General features: G+C 34.7%; 2 protein-coding genes across 3 annotated transcripts; one reads left to right on the top strand and one right to left on the bottom strand.

Annotated features, from left to right (window-relative positions):
* Positions 1-1,631: 1,631 nt before the first annotated feature.
* Positions 1,632-6,938, bottom strand: LOC125874425 (folate-biopterin transporter 1, chloroplastic). Of its 2 annotated transcripts, none has more exons than XM_049555314.1 (8): positions 6,715-6,938; positions 6,049-6,113; positions 5,798-5,960; positions 3,745-3,893; positions 3,420-3,665; positions 3,169-3,337; positions 2,980-3,072; positions 1,632-1,948 (listed from the first exon to the last, which is right to left on the bottom strand). In XM_049555314.1, exons 1-8 carry the CDS (start codon positions 6,802-6,804, stop codon positions 1,655-1,657), a joined length of 1,269 nt encoding a protein of 422 aa, XP_049411271.1. In that variant the 5' UTR covers positions 6,805-6,938; the 3' UTR covers positions 1,632-1,654. The 2 variants fall into 2 exon arrangements, with proteins under 2 accessions (XP_049411271.1, XP_049411270.1); XM_049555313.1 differs by having other exon boundaries at positions 6,049-6,171; positions 6,715-6,842.
* An 8,402-nt stretch (positions 6,939-15,340) lies between these two features.
* LOC125874456 (uncharacterized) lies at positions 15,341-16,001 on the top strand. The gene has a single exon (XM_049555349.1). It carries the CDS (start codon positions 15,388-15,390, stop codon positions 15,949-15,951), a length of 564 nt encoding a protein of 187 aa, XP_049411306.1. The 5' UTR covers positions 15,341-15,387; the 3' UTR covers positions 15,952-16,001.
* The last annotated feature ends 10,837 nt before the right edge of the window (positions 16,002-26,838 follow it).

Below are 26,838 nucleotides of genomic sequence, written 5' to 3'. Positions count from 1 at the left end.
CGTAACTTTGATTTTCCTATTATACAAACAAAAATCAAAAATTGAAGGAAATTTTGAGCAACTAGAAGGAAATTCCTTCCGAGAATCACTATAAATATACATATAATTTTTTTATTATTTATAAAAACAAGTGAGTGGAGAGTATTGTTCTACAAAAACTCATCCTACATACTCTGTAATCAACTCTAGTTGTATGTTCTTTCGTAATTGTACTCAACGTAGGATTTCTTTTCCAAATCTTGCCGACGCTAACAAGTTTTTTCATTCTAGGTTGTCACTCTCGTTTTTCTTGTACTTCTCTTCTGTCTTCTTCTCTATTATATGTACGATATAAGTTGATCCATTTTTCTATTAATCTTTCTATCAAATTTTTGTTTCACATGTACAGAATACATGAATTCGAAAAAGCAATAACAATGATCAAAAAACTAATCTCACCATAAGTAGGAGTTGATTCTCTGCCATTGTTGTGCCTTAACAACATAGTTGCTTTCAAGAATCGACTAAGCTTTTAATGGAATTTAGAATGAAATTTTGACTATGGGGTTTGATTGAAGAAGAAAGGGAAGAGAAAATATAAGTGATTTGATAAAGGAATTTGGAGGGACAAGAAAAACTTTCTAAGGTGCAAAAAAAAGTCCCGTTAAAAAATCAAACGAAAGTTTGAAAGAATACTAAAAATGTATCAATTCTTGAAACATGAAGAACTATTAGTGCTCCATGTTAAAAAATAGGGATTACTTTGATTCTTAACTCAAACATAAAGGACGATTTTGATCCTTTACTCGCCATCATTATTGGATTGTTATATACTCCCTCTGTTCACGTGAAGAAATTTGGTGTATATATTTCTTGAAAAGTGAACGAAGGGAGTATATATTTCTTTTGTGTTGAAAAGAATTGGAATACTATAGTATCTATATAAGGAACTAAAATTCTTACAAGGTTACCTTATTTAGATGTTGTTATCTAATTTTTAAATATTATATATGTCTATTTATTTCATAATAACTTTCTTTCTTGCTTAGTCAAAAATAACCGAAATTCAAGCAAAATTAAAATAATCAAACTTATATCATATGAAAATTTAAATATAACGTTAGTAGGTAAACTTATAAATTTTTACATACCACTTGAACTTATAAAGGAGTTTTGATATCTTTATTAAAAAAAAAAAGTAGTTGAAGTAGAGGTTAGAAAAAGTTTTTTTAGAAGTAAATAAAATAATTTATGAAACTTCACCATTAATAAATGTGGTGCAGAGAATAGAGTTGTTCTTTTTTTAATTAAAGATCTTGAATTTGAGCCTTGAGTAAGAAAAAATCATAGACGTCAAACATTTAATCAGCAATGATCAGAGACATCACATCTGAAAAATTATTTATTGTTCATCCAGTAATATTGTTACAGTATTGGAAGCCCCTCAAAATCGATCCAACTAGTTCCTTAAAAACTGGTACCTGTAAATATTAATAATCCCTACAATTTTTGTGTCAAGTGATGCTTGAGATTGTAACTAATTACATGAGTGAATCTCTCCAACTGTTATCTCGAAAAGCTGCAGTGAAAACTGAAAACGATCAACCATGTCTGAGGCCACATTAGCAATTTCATGCCATCATCGGCATCATGTTATATGCAGAAAGGCAGGAATTTAATAAGGCGTCATCTCAATATTGGTATTCTCGTCTGAATCAGGTTCATCTCGAGGAAGAAGGCCAAGTAGTGGTAAAGGCAGCAGGGTGCTGAGATTGCAGATAATTATTAGGAGAGCCAAGTTGTCAAATTTGTCTTTGGTGACACCAAAGATGTGAGTTAGACCTGCACCAAGTAGTCCCCCAAGGATACTTCCCCCATTGGCTATGGACATAAGGGTTGCAAAGAAAGTTGCCTCCATTCCCAGTGGGCATATTCTTGCAGCTAATACAAGAGCAGGCATGAAGAAAGCCTGAAAAAAGTATAAAGTCAGACAATCCTGAAAAAGTTGCCAGAATACCACTCTCAAAAGAATCAAAACCTACTGATCAATCTGATTTCCACAACTAAATTTAGAGCTTCCCTCTCTTTTTCTTCCTTGGTAGAGCTTTAGAATTACTTCCCAAAAGTTGGCATAACAGTAAGAATGGGTAAATTTCATAGGACAGCCATCTCGTAACCTTAAGGATCTTCCAAAGTTATAACTTTCTGGTAACATTTCAAGCACTAACAAGTGTGCATAGGTGTATGTGTATCCTTCAACATTTAACTAACAGTCTACCTAACTAAATACTTATCTGCACCGAGTGTTTACACCAAACCAATTCAAGTTATCTTGGTTATTAAGTGAGTCAACAAAGTGAAAATATATATTACCATTGTTAAATGACAATCGTATATATTCAAACACATATTATGCATCCATTGGTACGGTGTAAACATCTGGTACAAGTAAGTTTTCAACTAGAACTGATTGTGACACAAAACACATGGATCAAAAGTAATGGCTACTTCCCTAGGTCTTTCTGTGCAACATTATTATTCATAAGTTATAGTTTTTCAGCTCAATATTATAGTTCTTAACTGGAATCTATTGCTGAATTCCAGTCCTATAGTTTGTAACTGAAATCTATTGCTGAGTAGAGTTCTCACAATCTACAGACATGAAAAACTCCAAAACTGCTTTACAGTCACCTACTTTGATCTTCCCATAAATAGAAGAACAGTTCCATCACAATCTTACTTTTTGTCAGCCAAATACCCTCTTTAGTTAATTGTAATGACTTTCTTTTCAGTTCCATGATTCCTAGTCCTATCAAGTGCTATATGTTCTTTCAATGCACTTCTTTTTTCAGTGATTAACTGCAGAAATTTGGATTACAAAGTGAGTTCCTCATTGAGAATGTTCTTTCTGTGTATATTTAAGGGAAATCACAGAACTAGAGATTGATAATCGGTCTGAGAAGCAATCCAAAGCTAGGCCAGTAAAAGACAGAAGATTACCTGACCAAGAACAGATAGGATCAAGGAATCCCCAATAGCAAACCACTCATCACTAATGCCAAACTTCCGGTTCAATCCGGTTACTAGCAAAACCTATCAACACGTCGATTACACATAAGCCAATCTAAACCGCCAGAAAGGGCCAAAAGGCAAGACACAGTAAAACAGAAGATATTTTGGGACAGATACCTGTGTCATCCCAAGAGCTGAACCAATAATAGTTGTCACAAGGAATATTTTCCTTAAAGGAACTTTCTTTAAGAAACCATTGTAAAGCGCAACACCACTAAGTGATGCAACTGAAGTAACAACATTAAGGCGGCCTAAGAATTCTGGAGTGAAACCAAGTTTATTGGTTCTACAATCAAGAAATTTCAGTTAAAAAACTTGCATCTTGCATTTAATAATAATCTGAACAAGAGACTTGAAGTTGAGCATACATGAAGAAAAACGTAGCAGAACCTGACTGTGGTGTTGCCTGAAATAGGAAAATAAATAGTGTGGGAAGAAAAACATTAGGCTGTTTAACAGCTCCCCATAACTGGATAATGCTACTTTTTGAACTCTCAAAGAAGTCATTGCCTAAAGAGAGACCCCTTGCTGGGCAATGTACAGGCTCCTCTTTCACAAGTAAAGATACTACAGATGTTATCAGTGGAAGTAATGCTGTTACACCAAAGACGGACCTGGAGGAACCAAAACATAATTAACTGACTGAACCAAAACACAGGCTACAATTCTCAACAGACTGAAAAAATATCATACCTCACACCATAAACTTCCACAAGGGATCCACTAAAGTAAGAACTGACAATTCCACCACATGCTGAAGAACCCCAGCAAAGTGACTGAAGAGATCCTGACATGCTTTGGGATTCACCACGTGCCCGCTCAACGACCATGGAATCCACAACCTACATCATACCTCAATTTTATATCCTGGATAAATTGGAGAACAGAAGAAGATACCAGCTGGAAAACAACTTGAGGAACACTACAAGCAAAACAAAAGATAAACTTCATTCCATTTGAACAGCAAAACAACTAAAATTCAAGCTCAAGAATTTTACTCCTCCCACACCCCCGGTATGTAATATTGCCAAGATCTCAACACAAACATGAATGATGATGAAGGAGTTGGGTCCCTGGCAATGAGTAGCACAATAGATTGTGACACCAGTTAGCCCCCAGTTATTGATAATATAACTCAGAAAGATTAAATAGTTTATCCACCTTATATACTTCCATATCTTGCATTGAGAATTTCATGGTGGTGAGTTCTTCCATGTCAATATGATAAAAGCTCACTCTAAGCTACGCTGTTATGCATTTTCTTCTAGAATATAAGAAGCGGCAGCATCATAACCTTCTATATTCTTATGGCTGTGATGTAAATACTCATCATTCAACAATGAAGAATTACCATGTTTCTCAGAGGAAAGAGTTCCTGTTAACAGATGCCAATAACATTTCAGTGACAAAAATCACATAATTTTAAGAGATCCAAATTTTGATTGATTCATCAATACTATAGTCCACAGAAAGCCAGCATTAAAAGTGGAACAGATAACTTGTCAGGGTTGGAGAAGGCATTTCGTACAAATAGTTACCTCTGTCTAACAAGGTTTAACGAAGCAAATTATAGGTTCGGAAACCATGAGCAGGTCATTTGCCTACTCAAATTAGCAACAACCCAAAAATAAAGAGACAACGCATGTTAATGTGATCATTTTCGTTCATACTTCTTCTGAGTGTAAACGATAACAGCCCACAGATAGAGAGATACAGCCTGTGAAGTGCATGCTGCTTTATACACTTCATTTAGATAGTTGTGTATGTTCCTTGTACAAGTTGGACAAAACGCACTCTGCCTAAACCATGTTCAATATACCGTAGGAGTTAAACATGGTCTTTTTGTAGAAAACACTGGTTTTAGATGTGATTTTGACTATTCTTAAACATAATTTCTGGTTGTATTAGTTTAATAAGTTTTTTGGACTTTCAATGATGTTGAAGATGAAAGAAAATAAAAGATTGTTCTCTTTAACAAATTAAGCTTTTAGAAGATGGTCACACAACAAATTTGTTACCGAAGCTGGTCGAGATCCGGAGTTCAAGTCTCACTACCACCCATAAATTAAAAAGATTTCATGCATTTGACACATGAAAACAAAAATCTGTACCACATGTGAAAGGTGTATTAAAGTCATACATGAGTAAATAAAAGTGTGCTCTCTCTAATAGTGAAAGCTTTCAATGAGGTGGTCATCTAATTGAATAACTGAGTTTTTGAAAACTTATCATACTTATCCTTTGATATCGACACGGCTGTTTGCTAGACTTTAACTTCAGATAATGTCTCAGAGTCTCAGACGTTATCTCTGGCCCTTTTTTCCAAGGATCCACCTGACAGGCTTCCTTCTAAATTTCAAAAGGCTTTTACAGTTGCTTCAATCAAGTCAAGCTACGGTGTAACTAGCAAGAACTTGTGAATATAATGCAATGGAATAGATGCAGGACATTCTCTAGCAAGAACTTGTGAACATAATGCATTGGAATAGATGCAGGACAAAGAGAATTAATTTTACGGCACAGAGCTGTAAATAAGCTGGTTTCCAGAATTCCAGTTCACAATCTCGTAGCGTGTCCACCAGTTCTGAGGTCCAGATCCCAAGAAGATTGTTGTCAACCTCTTGATCAAGTCAAAAACAGTTTAGATAAATAATGTAGCACGCAGGCTTGAATTATTGTGACTAGGTAACAAATCTAACACCACAAGTCAAATAACTGAAACCAACTAGAATCAAAAGGAACTTACGACAGCTGAGAAAGAAACAGAAAGAGAACCAATAAGTATGCAGAAAGCTGCACCATACTTGCTGTCTACAAAAGTGGCCATCAAAAACCATGAGAGAGCTCCAAAAAGTCCTGATAGTACCAAATATGACCTTCTCCGGTATCCAAAGAGTGGGAAGGAATCACTATAAAAGCAAAACCAATGTCATGAAAAATTAATTACTAGAAATAATTAGTTAGATGAATAAGGATGAAATGCGAACTGAATCTAACCTAATGAATCCATATAACGGCTTGGCAAGCAATGGCAATGATGAGAAACCAGATATCACAGCTGTCTAGTTAGCCACGAATAATGTGTCAGTCATTGTACTTAAATCCAAAGAAGAAGTGCCACTGAAAGAAAATAAATTTGACACCGTGTCAAACAGTTTCCATTTTAAAATGCTCTTTATCAACTGAAGTCAGAAATGATGAGGCAAAGATTGGTAAATTGGAAATATCACACTCAAAATCTTTACAGAAAACGATGAATCAATTTCTGAAAATGATATGTCTAGTTTCATGGTTTCAGGCCGTAGATGAGGATGAATAAATGCCCAGAGGTTGATTCATACTGTCCAATCAACTCTATTTACTGATATGAGAAAAAATAGATAAGAAAATGTTGAATGACCATAAGTATAGTATACCATTGGTAAAAGCACCTCATACACATAACACTTCTAAAGAAGGAGAGGATAGTGTGGAGATTTTCATTTAAATAAACTTGTAGTTCAAGCAACTGACTCTTAATGTATCTTTAGATTCAGAATCCATGTAAATGTTAAGGACAATATAATTAGTTTTCCAACTCAAATGAGCACTTTCAGATAAAATACAACCTTGTGGAAGTTCAACAACCAACGTAAAGAAGTGTTTGCCGAGAAGATGGCATACCTCTGCAGGGTCTAGGTGTAGGTCATCTTTCAAATAATAGCTAACAGCAAGATCTGAGAGGCCTAAGACACCTTGAACAAAATATACCATAGCAACTGCAATGTTATCGGGGGTTAGTTCCACCCCGAAGAATCTGGCTGAGCTAATAGAATTTTTTTCCTTGTGAGAGCCAGTTTTATCAGATGAACTAGAATCTTCGATGCTAGTGGTTGTCAGGAGATCACCATTTCCTGCAGATTGATCAGATACGGAAATGTCATAAATAATTGAACCTATGTCAACTTCTGTGAACATGAATGACCCCTTATCCACTTTCATGCTAATATACTGATATGTGTGCATCCTAGTGGAAAATTCCTGTCATAGGAATGTGGTATAGCCAATATCAAGAAACTTTTAACCAGAATGTCTAGGTTAGGCAAGGAAAAATCTGCTAAAATTACACTGAAAACCACACATATCACTTGAATATTCAAAATCCTTCTTTTAAATGTCTTAGTTATTAATTAAGTTGGTGATGAATTCTTAACAAATTCAATCAATCAACTAAGCCTTAATCCGAACTAGTTGTGATCCTCTACGTCCATTTCCCCTTCAATTATGAGCACTATGAAAGAGTTATGATTGCTCTTCGACGTATCACTCAACACCTTTAAGGCAGAGCTTTCCCTGCTTTGTAAATATTCTCACGTGTCTCCTTAGTTNAATAATTAAAATTTACATTTCTTCGATGCTTCATATTATTACTCTAAAACCTAATTAATTTCAACATCAAGCCATGATTTGTACATTATTACTCTATGACTAAATTTATCCATGATTTGTAGATTATTACTCTATGACTAAATTTAACTTCCAACTAAGAGCATATTTCTACTAATAATTAAGGTTTACACTTCTCCATTGCTTCACATTATTACTCTAAAACTAAATTAACTTCAACATCAATCCATGATTTGAATTCGTAATGCTTACATACTTGCTCAATAACTAAATTAACCTCAAATTAGAGCATATCTTTTAGTTATTCGATCCTTCGAACTATTAAAACTGAATTCAGTTCAAAAAATGGTGAATAGCAAATAATTAGGGCATACTTCTTCGGCGGAGACGGAGATCTCATTAGCTTTTTCTTCGGCTTCCTGACGGATGAATCTGACCATCTGCTGGATCTGCTTTGATACATCTGCATCGTTCATCTTCGCAAATTTGGATCGGAGAAGAAATGTGGATTCAGATATTAGCGAAATGAGAATTTGTGGAGTAGTAGTAGTTTTATTGGTTCTCTGGTGAATTCACATGAGTCACGTCTCCGATTTTTATAGGCCGCTATATGCCAGCAACACATCACATCAACTCACACTAAAAAAACTCAAAAACTTGAAATTTCAATTTATTTATCTGATTTAACACGAAATATATGTAGAATATATAAATTATTTGTTCAGTCAATTTCAATTAATTTAAGGCACAAGTATAATTAGATATTTCAATAAACAAACATGGTAATAAATATAATGATAAATTTTAATCGAAGTATAGTGAGTGAATTCATTTTATTGTTTTCTTTTCCCACTTTCTTGAGCTTTCTATTGTTAATAAAGATTATATATCCACATCATATTATATAATTTATATGTAATATATATTGAACAAATTGCAATTACATATTAAGAAGAAAATTAATTAGCATTAGGTGGATAAGCTAAAGTATTTTATATACTTACAAATTGTTCATCAACCTAGTATAATATAAAAATCAGAAGAAAAATAGAAAAGGAAAATTTTAGATTGCTATCACAATTATGTAATGAAAATAAAATAACATAATTATAATAATATAAGTCTTAATAGTTTTATTTTTCTCATGATATTTTCCTAAAGTTTCATAATGACATTTTTGTCACTGTTAGAGAAATCCCACATGTTAGGAAGTTTCCTCCCCGTGGTCCCTTGTCCTTTAGTATATATATATATATACTAGATATGAAATGCCCGTGCTATGCACGGGCCCAACAGGTAAGATTTTGAAAAAATAATTACAACTTTTCTCTATCATAGTTTGATTATAATGAACAAATATTGTTGCTATACAAATAAAAGAACAGGATACAATATTGCTGAACTATTTTTATAAATACATAAAAGTCCCAGAAGTACAAATACTACGATAAATACATCATTAGAATTTCTCTCATGCTCAATTCACGATGCTCCCTAATAGACAAACACTTGCAAGAGAGCTAGCAGCAAATCTAAAATTGCTATAAGCTTTATTATAGAACTTTATTGTTGCAAACCAAAGACATTATTGAAGTCATACTCAACAGTCATAAGATGACATTCATTTTCAGAATGACTCAGAGATTTCAGTGGTAGTTCAATTTGGTATTTGCTTAGCCCAAACTTCAAAGGGATGTATGTACTCATAGGGGAGTTTACATATTCATTGCAAAAAAAAAAAAAAATTATGATTTCAATTTTTCATTTGTACTACAATTAACACCTCAACTTAAGGCCTATTCGTATAAGCATAATAATATTTTTAGAAATAACAGAAATATATAGAAAAATTCGAAGTAACTAAAAGTCCAAGAAGCTCTTCAAGATAGAAAAATAGAAGTACCTCCATTCCCAAAGCAAGAGCTTCTGAATGACTTGTTTTCTCATTTGCTTTTCTAGCTCTTTCTTCCAACTATTTTCTCTCTGGCTGATAGTCAGAACTATGAATCTGTATCAATGTACTGCAAGATATTTCTTTACCTTAAGTCTTCTCATATCAATAGTTATTATCCTAGTAGTACAAATATATACTCAAAACACATTATATCATTCAAAGTAAACATAGAAAGCTTAACGGAGGTAAAACACTCACTTCGAAGCCTCATTCGCCTTCTTTCTTCTAATTGTAGGTATCATAGAAAAGCTGACATTTTATTATTTTCTCAACACTGTAATGCCTACAAAAAATGTCATGTTTGAAGTAATCAAACACAAAAAAAGTCTCATGCTCCATGAGCTTGTTGTTACATGTCATGAAATTAAACTTCCACCCTCCCTTCCATTCGGCAGGTAGAGAATACATTAGTTTATCTTTAAATGAAGGATGTTCGAGTATATTCTAGTGTCCAGCAAATCATCACACCTTCACCATAGTTTAACGTATTTCAGAAGCCTAAATTTTGATGTAATTCAAAAAAACGTGTACAATGAGTTGTATGTACTCACAATAGCCTTTGAGGTCTTATGAAAATAAAACCTAACTTTTTTTCCAATGTCTTTACTTCATTTGGTGATATTCTAGTGGCATTTCCATAGGAATATATTATGCATGAGGACATATTAGATTAAAGTGTAGGAAGATATTGAATAATGAAAACTCTTCTAGCTTCTAGCTTGCGGCGTGCATATGGCACTGTTTCCAACAAAAAGTGAGTATTGATGCTAATCATGTATTTTTTTCACGTGACTCTCATGAAAAATATAGATTTCTGAATTTCTCAATTGAGAAAGATGAGCACGGGCTAATATAATTTGTTAAATGAGAACTTACCATGAATAGGATTGCAATTAGGAAAATCAACGACACCATCCATCTGGTATAAATGATAACTTACCATGAATTGCTTTTATGTTTGTTTAGTCAGTTGATACAGCTATGTAAATCCTTTATTATTTACATTAATGCTTACCTAATATTTACCATACACACACATTCATCACAATAAAAGATGATCCTTAGTTCAAGTTTATGAGAAGAAAAATGTATATATGTTGGGGAAGAAAGTGGACTTAACAAGCCTGTGTACCTATTGAATATTCAAACTGGACCACATCTCCACCTTCCGTATCTGAACTTCATTAATACATAATACCATTTAAAACCTCAGATTATATTCAGTTCACATTTACCTCTGCTAAATCTTTCACATATGATAAAGAATGAATAGATATCATATTTTTATCAAATAGTAGAAAGCACTGAGACAATAGTCATTAACATTCAAAAGAAGTGACATTATTGATTCAAGCCTTCAAAATTTTCATTACGAAATTAGCATAAAAGCGCAAGATATAGAAAGCAAAGCAACAATCAAAAGAGGCAAAAATAAGCTACTTACCAAGCACCCCAGAGCCACCATGATCACTATAAAACATGAAAATATGATCATTTAGATCACTATTCCCATCTTTCTGGTACTTAGTAAGAGCAATTTGGTTACCAAAGAGAACAGCTAAAAAGTTATCCACATTAACATCATCTCTAGTGTAATCCTGCCTCAAGAGACAGGAATACAGTTTAGTTATATACTAAACGATGACGGAAAACATCTGCCTTAGGAACTCCTTTGTAAACATCCTCACCAACAGGACTATTAATGATAACTTGTAAGCAATGCCATCATATATGAAAGACAATAATATTTTCATCCTTGAGACCACCTTTTATTAACAGCTGACATGCATCACATACATCATCCTAATATAAAAGCATAGGTCGACAAGGCTTACCAGTAAGCATAAGAGAAAAGAAAAAATAATTAAAAAAACTCCATAATAGTTAATATATCAAAAAGAATGAAAATGTTGTTGTAGCTAAACTTTTTACAAATTGATTTGTTTTTAACTGGTTGGTTGTCTTAATTGATTAGTTTCACAGGCATGGAAAACTACCAACAAGCTTATATTTGGTAAAATCGTAGTGCAAAATAAATCACCTACATTATTGAATTCATCTATAGTTAGAAAAAAAAAGAAAAATCACACACAATAATGAACTAGATGCAGCTACCAAATACATATCTTCATATTCCAACATTACTAAAACGGACTCATGAACAAAACAACTACAACTCTCCTAAAACTATTTAATATTACTTTCCAGTAATTAGTAGAACTCTTAAAATAGGGAGAACTTCTATTTGATAAGGCAAAAGACAGCAACATGGCTTTTTAATGGTTTAGTACTTGAAGGAACATATCTTTAAAAAGAACAAAAATTAAATCATATAAGCTAACTTGTTAGTGAAAAGTTTTGATGATAATCAACTTAACTATTTCATGACAAATCAAAAAGGAAAGAATCAAATAAGAAGAAGATTCTCACAGCAAGATTGAAGATCATCAATTAGAAGATCATCAATCAAGGAGGCTAAAATCTGAAATGCACAAATCATGAAAGATTGCAAATCAAGGAAGATCACAAACCAGCTGCCAATAAATAAGAAAAGTGTAAGATCTTGATTAGATCTCCAATGGCCATATTAAATCAAGGAAGCTGCAAGAATGAATCAATCAAGAAAGGAAGGAATCTCCAAATTACTACATACAATTCAAGGAGGCTGCAGAATGAATCAAACAACAAAGGAAGGGATCTCCAACGTCTATATACAATCAAAAAAGCTACTGAAGTAGAGACATAAGGAATGGATCACAAACGGTTGTCTGCAAGCTATTAAGGCTAAATCAATGAATAAGCCTTAATCTTTATTCTTGGAAAATAAGGATACCTTGCCTTTTTTCCAAGGATTAAATCTCTTGGGTTGCCATCTCTTCATAGGACAAAAATCAAGTCTCGACCCTATATAAAGACATCACACTGCAAGTGAAAAGATTGTACAACGGGTCTGAATCATCTCACCGCTCCCTACTCTACTTTTGATAAGCATTGTATTACTTAGTTCTACTGTGTAAACAAAAAAGAGAGAAGAGATAAAAATTGTTGGTAAGGCGTTGTATCAAAATAAAAGAGTGAAAAGAAAGAGAGTGTAAACTGTAAAGTTACACTCAACTTGGTACTCTCATCAAAAGTTACCAAGGCTAGAAGAGAACACCCTTGTAACCCAAGGGGACTAGACGTAAGATTCACATTGGATCTCAACCAGTATAAAAATTATTGTGTCAAGTTTAATTTACGCATTTTTGATTCTATTCATACTTGTCTGCAATATGTAGTCGACCGAGGTTCCTCTCAAGTCAACTACTCACAAGAAGAAAATCGAAAAAAATAGCAATTCACCCCCCTCTTGCGCTTTCACTAACATCAATAATTTAATATGTGAACCAATGAAATAGTACAGTGAAATTATCAATAATGGAATTACATGAACAATGAGATGCCTTTGAAAGAAAAAAAAACAAACCACTGTATCTTTAGGACAAAGAAAATTATTCACACCCTCAACATGAGTATCCATCTTATAATTTGCAAGTGACTATTCATGTATGCCCACAACATTTATCAACACAATTCCCAAAATATAATCAAATCGGAATAAACACCTACCACAAAATGCTAAATCGTACGTCAATTATCCCAGCGATGGTATATTCTAGGCCAAGTGCTTTAGAAAAATATATGAGAACTATGTAACAACTATAGTGCTTTACAATAGAATGAAATATTGTACCCAAGCAATGAATTGATAGAAATTAAAAGTCCACATATCTTACTATCTTTTTCTAATTGATAATTTTTTTTCCTTTTTAATAAATAAAAAAAAAGAATTAAACAAGATTTAATTTTATATAGTCTCTCCTAAATTCTTATGCTAGAATATTCAACAATCTGGCTCCATGATGATAAACAGTTGTAATTTTCACTAACACAAGAAAGGAAAGACGTAGGCTATACTATCTCTCAATATTTACAAGTCCTCTAGATTTCATTTGTCAGTGTTTGTTGTTGGAGAAATCAAAGGCACAAAAAAAACCAATAAACAACAATAACAATAACAATAACATATCCAATGAAATTCCACACAAAAGAAACCAATAAATTATAAATAAAAGAGCGACAAAGAAATTTTTTGCAGACATCAAAGAAAAATGTGCCAAATTTCAATTCACAAGAGAACAAATTTGGAGTAAATAACGTGAAACTACTTACTTTTAGCTAAAAGAATGAGTAAAATGGAAAGAAATTGAACCAATAAAAATTAAAACTTACATACCATCTCTACATGAGTACCACAAAAAGAAACGAGAGTATTAAATTTGTGTGTAAATTTATAATCAATACCTTCAAACTAACAATTTGAATAATTAGAGTAATACATGAAAATAATTCAACCATCCAAAGAAAACTATAATAGGGCAGGCTAAACAAACATCTTCAAGAAAAAACATAATTTCCTATTGGAACATGAACGACTGCAATTGAACCTATAAGATTGGAGTGAATGAAAGCAATAGGCACTACTCTTACCTGTGACTATGCATGTAACTAATATATGTTGGAACATTTGGTTCAAGAGAAGCATTACCACAAAATTTAGAGATAAATGGCAATGTGAGAAAAGAGATACCAACTTCTTAATACAAATATTCACCTTCTATTGTAGTAGTCACTTCATCTTCACATTGATTACATTTCAGTCTTCAGTCTATTCATCATTTAATTTTGCCAAATTCTTTATTCGTTTTTCCGTCTGCTTTAGTATAGATAAAAGTTTCACTGAGCTTGCATACCTTTTTTTACGTATGCATGTTTCTAGACATATGTTGTCGTGTCTGTGTTATATTTTCTTAGCCGAGCAAACACGTATGATTCTAGAAATTGGATATAGTGGAAAGTTATCAAAATGGCCTTGGTCTTCCTAAAATAAGTGATACCTTTTGGATTTTGAGATTAAAATAAGTTATTTTTTATCGTACTTTTTCATATACTTTCTAAATATATTGAAGTATCAATTATTGTGACTTATAATATTTTACGTAGTTTTCAAATATGAAATTTTTATTCCAAAAAATTTATGTCCGAAAATTTACGATCAAAATTAAATTATTTTATTTTCAAAATTTAAACAGTGCCACATAAATTGAGACTCTTGCAAAATGTTTACAAATAATATATTCATTAAATAAAGTAGAAGAAAATTGAAAGAAGCTATAAATGCCAAAAACCAGTTTTCACTCAATTCTTTCAACTATCTTCCTGCATTGTTTCTTTGGAAAGTTTACACGTAAGCGGGATGGTTCTAGAGTAATGCAGAGAGTGTATTTATTAGTGTAAATTTACATTTTTATATTGGTTGTTCTAATCAACATATTTTCTACATAGTAACATAAGAAAGAATAAGAAAAAGACAAAATATCTAAAGTGAAAAGAAAGGAGTGCTTCTAATTTGCTTAAAAAACAGCTGTATTACATTTTACCCTTAAAAATGAGTATAATTACGATATTGCCAGTGATCGTACTCCAATCATGTTTCTATATAATAGATAGAAATATATTTTCTTTCTGATCAAAAAATAAAATTATATATATATTCATAATACATAAATATGTTTTTTTAATTTAGCTTCATCTGATATTTATGCCATTTAATTTTAGGTGTGCACAAGTAAATATTTAAACTTTGTATAAAATTAAACAGATACAATACGTCTACTTATACACAATTATAGTTGGAGACTTGGATGTGTACACTCATAGTTGAAGGACACATATACAACTGAAACTGAAATCAAATTAAATGATATATATATATATATATGTATTATGTCTTCTTTTTTTTTTAATTCACATGTCTTGCGTGCCACCCAAGTATTGAATAATCAAAAGGCCCCCCAAAATTGACCCTTCTCTCACACTTTTCAATCATAAATTCACCTCTTGCAAAGTCTCCTCCCCCAAAATTTGATATCTTTAATTTGGTTCTTTCTAAGAAAATGGATGAAACAAGCAGCAAATCAGAAGGAAAAGAAATCGATGACGAATTCACTGAAATAACTCTGCGGCAAATTGAACTGTCAGATGTGGATGATTTCATGGAATGGGCAACAGATGAAAAAGTCAGCCAATTTTGCACTTGGGATACTTACACTTCCAAAGACCAAGCTCTAGATTACATCAACAATAATGCAATTCTCCATCCATGGTTGCGAGTTATTTGGACTAAAAACAGAGCAATTGGGGCAATTTCTGTGACACCAAATTCTGGTTGTTTGGATAGTTGTAGAGCAGAGCTTGGTTATGTATTGGCTTACAAATATTGGGGTAAAGGGATTGTCACAAAGGCAGTGAAAATTGCTGTATCAAATATATTTGAAGAATGGCCAAATCTTGAGAGGGTTGAGGCTTTTGTGGATGTAGACAATAAAGGATCACAAAGGGTGTTGGAAAAAGCTGGATTCTTGAAAGAAGGTGTTCTAAGAAAGTTCAGGACAATAAAGGGCAGATCACCAGATATGGTCATATTTAGCTTTCTATCAACAGATGTTCTGTTTGAATGATTGTTACATGTTGTTTTAATTAGTATTGTATCTATAGTATTGTGTTATATTGTTTTAATTAGTATTGTATCAATCGTATTGTGTTATATTGTTATATTGTTTTTCCAATGTTTGTGTGTATTAGATTTCCCTAATCATGTGTCAAAAAGCCCCTAAATAAATATTATGACGACCTTACCATTTTTACTTCTAAATAATAAAAATATGTAATAGATCGTCATGATAATTTAAATTTGCAAAAAGTGCCTTTTTGAAATAGGACAAATTTATGCATTTATTCAAACAATATGCGAGTGTACTTTGTCCTCATATAACATGGAGTATTTACCTTAACTTCATTCCCGGAGAACCCTTGAACTACTTCATTATATCAAAAATAATAATTGTTCTTGAAGATTATAAATACATCAAGTAATAGCATATAAATAGAATAAATACTCAATAAAAATAGATTATATCTTAAAATAAAAATAAAAATAAGATAATCAAAATCCTTCTTAATTAATACAATTTTTATGAAGGTGTAAAAAAATACGGCACATCATTTGAGTTAGAGGAGTACTATCCATTTGAAGAGATTGATTAACCATATTGAGGTTCCTCGTAACCATTAACAAGCTCAATCCTCAAGAGTATCAATATGTTTGCAAATCCAATCATACCAATATTTGGATATTTAATAAATGTACTTCCTCTGTAAATTAATCATATTTCTATAAAATTGTGTCACCTTAATGCCTATAAATATTCAATTTAGCCAATTTTTTTTGTTTCAGAGTGACCAATAAGATGCTTCTTTATTGAGGAATCTTATCCGTTTAAACATGCGTGTAGACAATAAAATTCGCGTTGAGAAAACAATAATCAAGAACGGAAAATTATGCAACAATCGTTTTATTATTTCAAAGTGTGAGTGTTACAATCTCTATGATTCCTCCGAATTCGCCTTTTCAAATATAATTCAAGGGCTCTTGAGCTTGATCTAGAACTTGAGATTTATCTTGATCTTAATCTTTATCTTGAACTTGGACTTGATCTTGATCTTGAACTTGACTTGAACTTTATCTTGATCTTGACTTTCTAATTGAATTCAAGGGCTTTGAGCTTGATCTTGAATCTGGTGGTCTTGATCTTGATCGTTTTTGAACTTGATCTTGACTTTTTCAAATCTTGAACTTGAACGCTTGAATTCTTCAATTCTTGAATCCTCGAATTCTTGAACTTGTAGAGAAATTGTGGCTTTTGATCCATGAGCTTTCTCTAGCTTCTTGTTCGAATTCTTGGTCTTCTATTATGAATTATGAGCACCCCTATTTATAGTTTTAAAATAGAGGAGTTGTGATTAAAAGAGGACTTTCTTCGGCCAATCAGATTTAAGTGACATGACATATGGACTTTATGTAGCGGGCTTTAATTAAATTCATATTTATTGAATTTATATATTTAATTCAATTATATTAATCCATAATATTTATTTGGACTAATATATTTATGAATTTAATATAATCCGAATCATTTAATAAATTTATATTTAAATAAATTTTAAATGATTACAAATGCCCTTGCTTCAAGTTTTGTCGAGATATTTTATCTTTCAAAACTAGGCTTGAAGTATTAATTACATGACAATTATATACCATATATTTGAAATGCCATAAATTAATATACCACTTTAATATAATTGGACAAGAATAATTGAAGTGGATACATGAGCTCACGTGGCCACTTGGCTATATATATATTTTATATTTTTATTTTACTTTCCTCATCCAATTGGAATTAGGAGGTAATCTGTATATGATGGTTTCCCACTTTAAAATTGATCTATTTGTGGCAAGGCCACAAATAAACAACCGCCTAGGATAGGAATCATGAATGTTGACGTTGCATGTGAAGAAACTAAATATGCATCTTATATTATGATGCAAATTTTAGCCCAAAATGTAGTTGTAGTAGGATAAAACCGAACTAGGAATTGTAGTCTACTCAATTTCAAATTCATATATCTTTTCTATTGTCCTAGCCAAAAAGAATTTGTAATTGGACTAGGAGAAGAATTTTATTCTCATCACATGACATCTATAAATAGACACACTGTATCCACAATTTTTCTTCAATTACGGATTGTGAGCTACAAGCCTACGACGAAAGGGACATTATTCAAGGTAATTTTCCTCCCTTTTCTGATTTTCGTCACTTTTTTACAGCTTGACACGTCTGTCGTAGAAAATTCATATCTCATTGTAGAAAAATTGAAATCATGAACGGTTTGATTTTCCAGAAACTAGACTTCTCGATCTCTAGCATATCCAAAATTCAGAATTTAATACATTTCAAATATTTTTAGATGATTTTTTGAAGTTAGCTCTAGATTCTGCCATGCTGAAAATTTCAGAGTTGTGCGGCTTTACTAAAACTCTCGTGTCTTGATGTAGGAACGACGAAATCACAAGCCGTTTGATTATTTCAAATCTAGACATAAAGGTCTTCAACACATCCGAAATTCAAAATTTAATACCTTCAAAATCTTTCTAGACGATTTTTTTTTGAAGTTAACTTTAAATTCTGTTATACAGTTGATATTCTTAAGGCGAAAGAGGATAGATACACATCCCCGCCGTAACAAAGGTAATCTAAAGGTATTCTTTAAGGCGAAAAGAGGATGGATACGCATCCCTACCCTAAGAAAGGTAATCTAGAGGTATTCTTTAAGGCAAAAAGAGGATGGATACGCATCCCCGCCCTAAGAAGGGTAATCTGAAGGTATTCTTTAAGGCGAAAAGAGGATGGATATGCATCCCCGCCCTAAGAAAGGTAATCTAGAGGTATTCTTTAAGGCGAAAAGAGGATGAATACTCATCCCCGCCCTAAGAAAGGTAATCTAAAGGTATTCTTTACGGCGAAAAGAGGATGAATACACATCCCTGCCCTAAGAAAGGTAACTTTATGGTATCCTTAAGGTGAAAAGAGGATGGATACGCATCCCCACCTTCAAAAAAGGTAACTTTATGGTATCCTTAATGTGAAAAGAGGATGGATACGCATCCCCACCTTCATAAAAGGTAACTTTATGGTATCCTTGAGGTGAAAAGAGGATGGATACGCATCCCCACCTTAAGGAAGGTAATTTAGAGGTCAAGACTTGAAAACTTCGAATAATTTGAAGACTTCAACTTGCAGACTTAAAGAATTTGAAGACCTCAACTTGCAGACTTGAAAAATTTGAAGACATCAACTTGCAGACTTGAAGAATTTGAAGACATCAACTTGCAGACTTAAAGAATTTGAAGACTTTAGCTTGTATACTTGGAGGATTTGAAAACTTCAATTTTAAAGAAACGTCAAGCATGTTGTTAACAAAACCCATATTTTTTAAGGGTCCCCCCCCCCCTCCTCATCTATCGCCCAATCAATACTTCGTACAAGTCTAAAGTTTGATGAGACAAAAGATAAAACAAAATACTTATCGCTTTCATTATCATGTGACATATCAAGTGGGAACATGTGATTTTTTGACACTCATGCAACTGAACTTAGGATATATTCTAAGCACCTACGTACCTCAATAAAGAGGATCAAGTCACAACGTAGTTCTGGGGGATTGAGTGATTTTTTTGTTTTTTTTTGTTCTGTCGTACACAGTTTATACTCTTACGGGCCAGGAGTGACATGCAGTTTAGGCTCGTACCTTAAGGAGCATCATCTTACTTCAAGGGTAGTACCTCTTTAGGAATTTTGCATTAATAGGACCGATCCTTACAACATTTGCATCAACAAGCTTATAAGCACCATGTGCATAAGCTTCTTGTACAACATATGGTCCATCCCACTTTGAGGTAAATTTGCCCCCAGACTTGTGCGAAGTAATGATGTGTCTTCTTACCATGAGAACTTGGTCTCCAACTTGGAAGCACCTCAAGCGAACCTTCTTATTGAAGCACGAGATATACGAGCTTGATAACATTGAAGGTTTTGTTAGGATTCTAGCCTATTTTCGTCAAGTGCTTCTAACTCAACAAGACGCAGTAGAACATTTTCTTCTTCAGTGATCCTTTCTTGAATAACAGGTCTTAAGGAAGGTATTCGATGCTCGAGTGGTAGGATTGCTTCAACACCAAAAACGAGTGAATATGGTGTTGCTTGAGTTGAAGTGCGGTACGTCGTCCTATATGCCCACAAAGCTTCTTCTATTATTTCATGCCAATCCTGTTTGGACTTAGAGACAACTTTCTTCAGGAGGTTGCATAGAGTCTTATTAAATGCTTCAACGAGACCATTGACGGCAACATGATACATAGAAAATTTACGCTGCTTAAAACCAAAAAGATTGCAAATTTTGTTCATTAACTTGTTATCAAATGACTTGCCATTATCTGTTATTATGTAGTGAGGGATGTCAAAGCGATAGATAATATTCACTCGGATAAAATTTGCAACATTCTCTTTCTTCACTTCTTTAAGAGCGACAACTTCAGCCCATTTTGAGAAGTAATCTGTCGCAGCCAAGATGTACAAGTATTCACCAGAAGATTTTGGTAGTGGTCCCACAACATCCAATCCCCAAGAGTCAAATGGCCAAGATGCAATAGTTGGGTGCAATACTTCGAGCAACTGATGTATGAAATTTGCATGAAATTGACAAGCATCGCACCTCCGAGCATAATCTAAGCAATCTTTCACCATGGTTGGCTAATAATACCCCATCCTCTTTATGTGAAAGTGTAGTTTCAGTCCAGATTGATGTGATCCACATACTCCCGAGTGTCCTTTTTGTAAAGCTTGAATTGTTTCTTTCTCTCCCAAACATCGTAATAGTACACCCTCAAATGATCTTCTATATAATGTGTCCTTGTAGTAAAGGAAGCGAGGTGCACGACGACGAATGTCAGTCCTTCTCCTTGGATCTTCTGGAAGTATCCCATAACACATGTAGTCAATAATGGGTTGTCTCCACTTTTCCTTCGCGGCTTCAGAAATGACGACGAGATGATTAAGCTCATTTTCTATACATTCTTCCTCATTTGGCGGTGGTACCATCCATTTTTGACAAATAGTCACTTGTGTCTGTTCAGGAAGGGTTAGCGTTGAAGCTAGAGCAGCCAATGCATCATCTTTCTTATTCTTCGTTCTACGCACATTTTGAAGGGTTACATTTCCAAGCCATCCTATCAACTTTTGAGCATAATCATGATAAGGACGGAATTTGGGCTTCTTCACCTCATAACTTCCCAAGAGTTGATTGATCACCAACTGAGCGTCACCAAAGACTTGTAAGTTTAATGTTTCATGTCAATGGCCATCTCAAGTCCAAGTATCAATGCCTGGTATTCAGCAACATTATTGGAGCAACATTGCTTCAAAGTAAAGGAGAATGGTAGGATTTCTTCTTGTGAAGTGATGAACACTACGCCAACACCATCTCTGCCACGATGTGCAGCTCCATCAAAGTACACTTTCCAAGGAGGTTGAACTTCAATTAACATCACATCTTCATCAGAAAGCTCATCAATTAACTCCCAATCATCTGGTATCAGATGGTTTGCCAAGAAATCCACCAATGTTTGTCCTTTCACAGCTTTTTGAGGGACGTACACGATCTCAAACCGTTGGAATTGGAGGTACCATCATGCTAGTCGGTCACTAAGGACAAGTTTTGACATAACAAACTTGATGGGATTTGCTCTAGAAATAAGGCGAACAACATGGGCTTGAAAATAATGCTTCATCTTTTGAATTGAGAAGACTAGCGCCAAGAACAATTTTTCAATTGGCGAATAGTTCAGCTCATTTGGTGTCATCGTTCTACTCAAGTAGTAAAGAGAGTTTTCTTTGCCTTCACTATTCTCTTGAGCTAATAGGGCTCCTACGGACCTTTCTTGTGGCGCAATGTAGAGTATCAATGGCTTTCCAGGTATAGAGGATACCAAAACTGGAGGTTTTGCTAGATACGACTTGATACTTTTGAAGGCATCGCTACATGTTTCATCCCAATTAAAAGGAGCACCTTTCTTCATGAGATGACTGAATGGTTGTCATCGTCCTACTAGATTTGAGATGAACCTCCTCATGTAGGCTAGATTTTCGTGGAGACTTTTTAACTCATGTATATTTCGAGGCTCAGGCATCTTCGATATTGCACCAACTTTGGCTTAATCTATTTCAATTCCTCGATATCTCACAATAAAGTTAAGGAACTTTCCAGAAGTAACTCTGAAGGCACACTTCAATGGATTCATCCTTAGTTGATAACTTCGAAGCAACTCAAACACCATTCTTAAGTCTTTCAAATGATCATTCATCTTTCTCGACTTTACCACTAAGTCATCCACATAACATTCAACATTGTTATGGAGCACGTCATCAAATATATTTTGCATAGCCCTTTGATATGTAGCACCAGCATTCTTCAAATCGAAAGGCATTATTTTGTAGCAATAAATACCTTTAGGCGTGCGGAATGCGGTGAGTTCTTCATCCTTTGGTGCCATATGAATTTGATTATAGCCAGAAGAACCGTCATGAATGACATCGCCTCATAACCAGTGGTGGCATCAATCATTAGCTCAGGAATGGGAAGAGGGAACTCATATTTAAGACATGCATTATTGAGATCCCTGAAGTCAGCACAAACTCGAATTTGGCCATTCTTCTTCCTTATAAGGACAATACTTGAAATCCATGTAGGATATTTAACTTCACGAATGAATCCTGCCTCAATGAGTTTGTTGACTTCATTCTCTATCAATGGAACCAAGTCTGGCCTAAAACGTCTTTGGGCTTGCTTAACAGGACGAGCACCATTTTTGACTGCCAACTGATGAACTGCTACTTTAGGATTCAAGCTAGGCATTTCTTTATAACTCCAAGCGAAGACATCCCTATATTCTTTGAGTATATTCATATAAGTGATTCCTTCATCAACTTCTAGAAATGCACTCAAGTAAGTAGGCCTTGGGTCTTCATAAGTACCAATGTTGTAACATCCGGTAAGTTGAAATAACTATGAAGAGGCTTATGAATCGGAAATAGTCATTTTTGGAATAAAATTCAAAATCTGGAAATTTGGTTAAGTGTGGGAAATCAGTGAGTTTTGACCAACTTTGAGCAGTCATAACTCCTAGCTCAGGATGAGTTAGGAGTAGTTCCAATTATGATTGCAAAGCTTGTGGAATGATCTTTCCAACGCCACCGAGTTTGCTCGATTCCGAGTTCGTATGAGCGAGTTATGCCCTTTGAAAGTTGGGCAGTTGGCAGGGAATCCGTCCGGAAATTTTAAGGGCGTTTTGGTCTTTTCCCTAGCTATTTCTTTTGGGTTATATTGTTATGTTAGGCTAATTTTTGGATCATTTGGTCCCATTTTAAAGAGTGAGAGCTAGGGCTTGTGAGTGAAGAGGAGAAGAAGAGGAGAAGAAAGAGGAGATCAAACAAGTTTCCGTCAAAGATCGTCGTGGATATCGTCGGGGGTGATCCCTACTAGGTATGTGAGTTCATAGTGTTGGGTTGATCCTTTCCCCCGCACACCAAACTCGTTTTATTTCCAAGTAAAGCTTGGTTGGGTTGTTGAAATTGTTGGTTTGTGTTGTTAAAGTTTTTGGTTGTGTTGTTGGAAATTCTTGTTGGTTTAGTACATGATTTGATTGTGTTTTTGAGTTGAATCTCTTGTATGTTGAGGAATTTTATGATCCTTAGTGTTTGGAGTTGAGACCCTTGAAGTTAGGGTGGTTTAGAGTTGGAAAAAAGGAGGGAGAAAAGTCGAGTTTTCTTGGGAAAGGGGTGGCGCATCGCGCCTGCCAGCGCACCCCAAGAGAGCTTCTAAGCTTTCTCCATTGGGGCGCCGCGCCTAGCAGAACGCCAGCAGGTCCCCTCTGAGCTTCAAGGGCTGGCGCTCCGCGCCTTGCAGAGCGCCAAGGACGCCAAGTTCCCCCATCCTTCTCATACTTTCTCATGCATGTTCCTTGGTATTGTACCTATGTTTCCAACACTCCAAGGTACGNAAAAAAGGAGGGAGAAAAATCGAGTTTTCTTGGGATAGGGGTGGCGCGTCGCGCCTGCCAGCGCACCCCAAGAGAGCTTCTAAGCTTTCTCCATTGGGGCGCCGCGCCTAGCAGAACGCCAGCAGGTCCCCTCTGAGCTTCAAGGGCTGGCACTCCGCGCTTTGCAGAGCGCCAAGGACGCCAAGTTCCCCCATCCTTCTCATACTTTCTCATGCATGTTCCTTGGTATTGTACCTATGTTTCCAAGTTGTTTCCAACACTCCAAGGTATGTTTAAACGTCAAGAACTCGTCCATAACATGTGGTCAAACACCTTGAATTTCATAATTCCAATTCAAGGAGAGTTAGTTTCCAAGTCAAGTGAAATTAAGAGTTAAGTCTAGAAGTTAAAAAAGTGAGTCAAATCAAGTCTTTAAAGTTGTTCAAGAGTCTTTATTGAACGTTTTAACTTCATTCTAAGGCTCAAGTTTCAAGTCGAGTAAAGAGTATAGAATTCAAGCCAAGTGAAGAGTCTCAAGCTTCAAGCTAAGTCAAGAACATAAAGTTGAGTTCATTTCTCAAAGTTATTAGGGAACTATGTATTCCCAAGGAAGTTTTAAAGAAATGTTTTTACATTTAAACAAGGTTGGAAACTGAGATTTCCAAAGAGCCTTCGGGCTAGTTTTTTGAGTAATGATCTCAAATCAGCAGGAAGACATGTTTTAAAAATATAAGAGCTAGTACATTTTTGGGAGTAGTATCGAGCACCGAATTGGGGGAGCGTTCAAAGAACCCACAACCCCCATAGAACCATGTTAGCCACCATGGGTAGAAAATGATCATACTTTTTAGATGAATCTTTTTCCAAATAGACTAGTGGATCCATTAGGCAGTTCAGGTCTTATACCTTTGGCCGGGTATAAGATGTTCTGGCAGCGTGAGGTCGATCGCTGTATCATCACTATAGCTCTTATGTGATGGTTGTCGGTTAGAGAAACTCTCACAATAGTTATTGTATTTTCATACACATAAAGTATTATATTTTTATATACATCAGTTCATTTGTATTTCTATACACATCTCAGGCTTATTGTATCTTTGTATACACACAAAATTTATAGCATGTTTTAAGCAGTTTTTCTTTATATCGCACTTGTTTTAAAATTACCTTATATTGAAAGAAGTCAGCCAGGTTGAGTTGAGCCAGGTAAGCTATTCAGTTTCTTCCAGATTTTCTTCTAGCCTATGTTGTTTAGTTTTCCAGCTCGCATACTCGTACATTTAATGTACTGATGCCAGTTGGCCTGCATCTTATGATGATACAGATACAGGTACCCAGGATCAGCATCCAGCATGTCATTGATCCAGTTGAGAACTCCAGAGTCAGTGGTGAGCCTTCTTGCATTTTGGAGGACTCAATTATTTTGTGTTCTTAGTTATGTTTTATTAGGGTGTTGCGGGGTCTGTCCCAACATCCATCTCAGTATTTTAGAGGCTTCATAGACAGTCAGTCAGTTATTTTTGAGTCTCTCATCTATGTATATATGTAAATATCCTATTTTGAGATTCGAGTTGCCTTTGTGGCAAGATTTTATAAGTTAAGTTGTTTTGTAACCTTGCATTTGCATTGAGTTTTTCTGTTGAGTTAGATTTCCGCTGAGTTAAGAAAGCCAGTCCAAGGGTTCGCTTGGGGCCAGAAATGGTCTCCGTGTGCCGGTCCAGCCCAGGGTGTAGGCTCGGGGCGTGACAAAGGTTAACTTCCTTTAAGGGATCTCTTGTGGTCTTCACTCATTCTTCAAGTTCTAGTAGAGCATCTCCAGCATCTTCCTCTTCTAGAGGGTCATTGTCATTGACATATATATGATAACACCAGACAATATCTTCTAACTCTTCATCAATATTCATTTGAGGCAAAGAATCGTGCTCATTCTAGATTGTAACATGATATGAGGAGCCTACACTTTCTTTATCTTCCTCGTGCTCCTTGGTGTAAACCATAGTATGAGCCTTTGCCTTGAGTTCCTCTTTACACGAAACCACAAGTTCCACTCGTCGCCTTATTCTTGAAGGAATCAAACTTTTGAAATTCTTTTGGATCATAGATGAAGCCAGCATTGTCACTTTTAGATAACTTCTCCGATACTGTTGTTTCTCTTCTTCAATGGACCTAATCTCTCGAACACAGAAGTTCTTGCAGTCAATTCTCCAAGTCGATCAAAGATGAAAGGCTTTCTATTAAGAGCAGTGATATCATCTTCAAAAGTTATATGATTATTGTTTGCTCTTCTTATGGAGATGCGAACTGGCGGTGGTTGGTTATAACCTAGGCCATCATGTGCTTGCCTGGTTTTATCAACTGATGGGAGTTTGCCTAACATTAATGGCTCATTAGGGTTATATCCAGCCTTTGCAAATAATTGTAAGCATTAGGATCAAAACCTTCTCCCATGCGTTTTGTAGGGAGTGTTATATCTCGTACTTGATTTTGAGCGATTGTCTTTCCTGCCAGCTTTGAAGGCAAGTTGATTGCATCAATCCGTCTGATAGGAAGAGTTAGTCCTTTTAATGCATATTTTTGAAGGTTAGATGATTTGACTTCTTCTTTCTTTACTTTTGGAACATAGCAAAGTCTAGAAGTCAGATTCTTCTTTGAAGACATGGTCTTCCCTTCATTGAGATTGGGACAAAGTTCTTTAGTGTCAACTTTTGCCTTTCCGACAGCCGTATAGATTCTTTTGCTTGTGATCTTGTCATACTTGGTTGATTTGACATCATTAGATTTTGTCCCTTTAACAATATAACTCTTCAAATAGAATTTTGCATTGGCAAAATGCGTCTCAACTTCGGTGAAAGGATTAGCATGTGCTTGATCGCAAATCTTCCATATGGATTTCTAATTTAATGGAGCCTATGGA

The sequence above is a fragment of the Solanum stenotomum genome, chromosome 8 (genome assembly GCF_019186545.1).
Source record: "Solanum stenotomum isolate F172 chromosome 8, ASM1918654v1, whole genome shotgun sequence".
Lineage (NCBI taxonomy): Eukaryota > Viridiplantae > Streptophyta > Magnoliopsida > Solanales > Solanaceae > Solanum > Solanum stenotomum.
This window is presented reverse-complemented; position numbering and strand designations above follow the sequence as displayed.